The sequence below is a fragment of the Fulvia fulva genome, chromosome 5 (genome assembly GCF_020509005.1).
Source record: "Fulvia fulva chromosome 5, complete sequence".
Lineage (NCBI taxonomy): Eukaryota > Fungi > Ascomycota > Dothideomycetes > Mycosphaerellales > Mycosphaerellaceae > Fulvia > Fulvia fulva.
In genome coordinates, this window is record NC_063016.1 from 5584063 (window position 1) to 5589394 (window position 5332).

Here is a 5332-nt window from a genome sequence, read left to right on the forward strand (position 1 = left end):
CTAGCGGTTGTATATATAGGTCGTGTATCTAGGTACTACCTACGTAGAGGGAGGTAATATCGCCCCCGCCTTCTTTGTCTAAGTAGTACACTACCTCCTAGTCGGATTCTAGTATGTCCTTGCTAATATAGAAGCACGTACGGGGTCTGCCGTCGCCTCGTAGGCATGTCGTATAGCCTAGTAACTTATAGGTCGTTAGTCTCTTATAGTACGAGTTAATCTATAGCTCCTAGATTATAAGGACGTAGTAGACGCGCGGGTCCGCCTCGTATAGGAAATGGTTCTAGACTATATCCTTGCTATAGTTGACGTTATACTAGATAATGCTAAGCGTGTCGAGGCTAGTTATCGGCATCGACAATCATTTCCTCTATATCGTCCTATGTCCTACTGCCCTATACGTCCTAGTCTACGCCTATCGGCTATATACTAAAGGGGAGCCGGGCCTAGTTAGATTCCCTCGCCGTAGCTAGTAGAGCACGTGGCCTCCCGTACGCCCTAGGTTACGTATCCTTTATATCGTTCTCGGCCCTAGGGCGCTTATACCCGACCGCCGCTAGTTAGTTCCGGTATAGGCTAGCCTTACGGTCACTATAGAATCTTAGGGCGACGGTTCTGTTTGTGATTGCCTTGTTTTTCGCTAGTTTCCGCTATAGGCATTCCGTACTATACGATAGGTAGTGCCCCGGACAGTTCGCGTACCGTCTCGTAGTCGATGTATAGTCCCTAGACATATAGTCTCCTATACAGTTCGAGCAGGCCTGCTTGTTTGTACACGTGTAGGTTTGGTGTCTATACTATTAGCATTTGAAGTATTAGAGGACACGAAAGGATAAGGAGTGCTTTTCTACTATCTTAAGGCTATATTGCCAGACCAGGCCTTGTTCTATCGCTAGATCCGCCGCTTTCGCGTCTTGTAGCCATACTATTAGCGCCGAGGCCTTCTTGCCTTCTGGCCATTTCCTATAGAGCCAAGTCGCCTTCTGGATTGGAGAGTTAAGAGTGACCGGGTTGTCCTCTTAGAGAGCGCGTAGGTGACCCTGGTTGGTTGGGTCAAACTCCTTAGGCATGTCGTGGACTAGGATCGTGAATTGTTTCGTTAAGACCTTCGCTGATGCCGCAACCTTAGATGCCCACTGTGGCTGTGCCTCTAGGTGCCTCCTAGTAGTAGCAGAGCTAGTATAGATCTATAGAGTGCCGTTGGACTATTAGTTCACTACGACCACCCCTAGTTAGTTGATTCGTTAGGCGAGCTCCTTATTCGATAGCTTCGCAACTTCGGCCTAGTCTTCCTTTGCTACAATACGGATCGTAACTGTATCGTACGTTAGGCGGGGGCCTAGTATCGATGCCGCGACCGATGCCTAGCTATAGGGGTGTTAATTCCGGGTGGCCTTGCTAATCGCCTAAGACGTCGTCCTCATTTCTTGTTGCCCTCGGTAATACGACAGTACAAGTGCCGTACGTAGCTAAGTGATCATTACCTATAGAGACCGGTAAGGGAGCTGATCGTTAGTTTCTATACTTTTTGCGTCCTCTATAAGTTGCTACTAGTTGTCTTAGGGGGGCTTCGCCTATAGGGCCGTAGGCGCCGTTAGTGCCGTAGCCTAGGCTACTATTGCCTAGGAGTTGCCTAATGTAGCTAGGCACCTCCGCGGCGTTTAGAGCTGAAGAAACAGGGTGAAGAGAGCTTCAAGCTGTCCAGATTGAATAAGGTAGAACTCCCTTAGTCCTAGGGGCAGTGGCCTACTTTATATATCGTTAGAATAGCCTTGATAAGAGCTTTCGAATGTGTCTTGTTTTGGCGCAGAGATCGATAAGCCTAGTTATTAATATAGTAGAGTATAGAGCGGGTATACTACTTAAGATCTCTAGAGAGGACGTAGAGAGTTACTAGAAGTAGCGCTAGTACGGCGCTAGCGGTACGCTTAGGAGGTATAGTAGTACTAAGTAGGTATCTTAGTATTAATCAAAAAAGAATTTATTATAGTAGCCGAAGACGCGCGTACGGTATAAAGGTAGAGCGAAGGGAGTATAATAGATAGATAGATTTGTCATTCCCCTGTTCTAGGACCCTATCCGGCCTATACAGGTATATATCTATTGTTATGTACAAAGGGAAACCCGAATAGGTGAAAACCCTTCCCGCCCCCGACTACTCCTTGTCTAGTTTAGCTTTCCCTCTGAACGTACGTAGTCTATGTCACTACCCCGTTAGCCCCCGCTCCTAGCCGGTCTCGTCGCGCTACGTCGTGTCCTCTCTTCCTGCACTGCTCCTACTAGGCGGTACTGTTCTAGCTAGCCCTTCTCTAGTATCCAGTTCGTAATGCGCCGTAGGTCCTCAGCGTTGTTAAGAAGTACCCCAATCGTCCGGTTCCTCGCCTTTGCTATCCACTCCCCCCTTCCTAGCGACCACCTCGGACAGACGAGGAGTGCGTGCCGTACGTTCTAGGAGCGATAGCCGTAGGGGCAGCTAGTATTCGTGTATCCTGGAACCTTCCTCTATAATAGGTACCCCTAGAGGCCGATGTGTTCGCTTTGTAGTTAGGTTACTATACTACTCTATGCCCTCGTAAGGCGGTAGTAGATAAGCTTCGGGGGGTGCTTGACCGCGGATTTTGTAGCTGACCATTCCTTAGGTTGTCCCGCTGGCTGAGGGCGTCCACTATGCCCTACAACCTAGTAAGGGAGTATAATAGTATAGAGAAAGTATTATACTATAGAAAAGCTAGAAAATAGAGAAAATTTCCGATACTTATCTAAATATTATAGTTATAGACCGTATATTATTATTGCTACGGAAGACAATATAATACTTAAGGTAACTCTTCTAGAAGCTACTAGAAGAATAATAACCGTAAATAATAATATAATAAGGTTTATAACGCTTCTAATCTAAGGCTACGTACGCGTAGCGTATCCGAGATACCTAAAAAGAGTTTCTATATAGAAGCTAGATAACCGCTCGAGTAGAGAGGTATGTACTCGTATACTCTACGTAGCGTATATATATACGTATATATATATAACGTGCTTTACTACCGAGCGGGCTATACTACCGAGCTGGCTACTTCTACTAAGAACTATACTACTTCTACTTTAATTACGACGGTATCTTAACACGACGACATCCTATAGAATTGTTACTAGGAGGAAAATTCCTCTTTAGATTCTTCGCTATCTAGTAAGTCTACTTAATAGGTGCGTACGTTATACCCCGACTTGCTATATCGCTTATAGCGTCGTAGCCTTAGTACTAGCCGAACACTATCTAGCGACTCTCTACTCACTTCCTACCTTCTAGTATCCTCTAGAGGTATCAATTACGACGCCTTATCAAAGGTTAAAGACCCTCTAGACTAAATGTACTTGCGCTTTCGTACTTTCCGCTATATAAGGGCCTCGTTAGACTTACGTAGCTTACTAATCTCGCTTCGTATAAGAGCTATCTAATACGCTATCTCTCTACTCCCTCTCTATTACCCTATTGAACGACCTTCCTCTTTCTACTACGCCTTTCTGAACCCGTAACGACGCTCTAAGACGTAATGACACCTATTATAAACCCTATCTCGTCGAAGTTATAGGTGTCCTAGTTAAGGATACTATACTTCTCCTTTATATTACGTATAAGTAAGAACTACCTCTCGATAACGTCTAGATCTTATATTAGGGCTCGCTAACGATCGTATCTACGTGTTATACGAACCTTTAGCTCACGATACCGCCTAATGAACCTGTCTGTCTAATCGAGACTAGCGGGCTTAAGACCCTTCTCTTATAGTAATGAATCGGCTATTGCTCGTACACTAGCCTTTAACAGCGGGAAACCTCTAAGATCTAGCTCGAGTATGTACTCAAGTATTACCTTCTCTTCTAGCTCTATAAGCTTCTTCGAATTGGGCTCGTAGTCACCCCGAGGAGGTCGTCTATTCAATCGATACCCTAGTATAGTTCGAGACGCGTCGTATACCTTTATAGCAAGTCGATTCGTAATTGTCGCGTCGCGTTTCGTGGCCTGGACAGCTAAGGTCAGTTTGGCCTCGTTTGAAGACAATATACGCTATAATAGTGGTTGTATAGCTATATCTGTAGAAGTGGTACAGTTCTTAGTAAAAGTGGCCCGCTCGGTAGTATAGCCCGCTCGGTAGTATAGCCCGCTCGGTAGTAAAGCACGTTATTAGTTTTTATAAGATAATTATATCAATAGATAGAATATCTATTTTGAACAAGCTACTAGGACGACTCCGTAAACTAAGAGATCCTATAGTAGATAGAATAGACAAACTACGGCAATTCTAATTTTGTAAATAAATACTGTAGTAACTAACGAACGTTCTTCTCTCTCTAATTTCTCCGCGCAATTGGCCACTTCGCTATTCCCGTAGTCGACTTAGTTGAGCCGTTCTTTCGGGCAAGTTTGCTCTCGCCTTAGCGTGGTTCGCTCGACGAGTACTTCCGTATAATGAATTGACACTTGTTCCGCGACTCGTCCCGTAACATCGAGGGGGGTACGCACGGTACGATGTTAAGCTTGGATTCCGATCCAAGCATCTTGGAGATCCTATTGAGAACCACAGTGAACGTTGTCGTTCGAGATGAATCCCCGAGAGTAGTACCCCACGTATATGTCCTTGTCCGCCTCAGATTCATCATACCATCTCCTTCCAAGAACTCTCTCGGTATAAGGTTTGACATCGCAATCAAACCATTGTTGCCCATCGAACCACTTCCCATTTCGAACCCTCCATGCAGTAGCCTGAACGCTACAAATACAAGTCTTGCTCCCGGGACAGTCTGAACAAGGCGCTTCTTGGATCTTTGGAATCGCCGTGGAGAAACCGTCAGCCCCCTGGCAAGCATCGTTCTTCTTCCACAGATTGAATTGCTGGTAAAGGGAGTCGTAAGAGCAGTAAAAGTTGCAGTTATCGCCCCCAGGTATTCTGAACTGGTGCACCCACTTCAAAGCTACGGCCTTGCAGTCGAGGGAGTAAGCTGGCTTAGTTGTGTATGCCAACATAGACAAAAGAAGTAGCCATAGGGTCTTCGCTGACGACAACATCGTAGGATGAGAGTCCTCTCGAGTTAATGTATGTATGATCGATGATAGACGCTGGATTGTCCTACGACGGTAGATATCACCTTATATATATAGTAGCTCGACACTTAGTGTATTGACCAACAAAGTCAGAACTGCCGTTATTTGTCTGTCCTGTCTACTACAGGATGCCTTGTCCGAATGCGGGGTCGCCCTACAGTCCTGGGCATAGTTTTTACAACCCCTGTACTTACGCTAAACCCTTCCGGCTATCCATGTCCATCTCAGAAGGTG

At 45.6% G+C, this 5332-nt stretch overlaps 1 protein-coding gene across 1 annotated transcript; it reads right to left on the minus strand.

Annotated features, from left to right (window-relative positions):
* Nucleotides 1-4564: 4564 nt before the first annotated feature.
* CLAFUR5_06583 (Ecp11-1) lies at nucleotides 4565-5062 on the minus strand (the record flags this gene model as incomplete). The annotated part of the gene is made up of 1 exon (XM_047905731.1): nucleotides 4565-5062. One exon carries the CDS (start codon nucleotides 5060-5062, stop codon nucleotides 4565-4567), a length of 498 nt encoding a protein of 165 aa, XP_047761549.1.
* Between the last annotated feature and the right edge of the window lie 270 nt (nucleotides 5063-5332).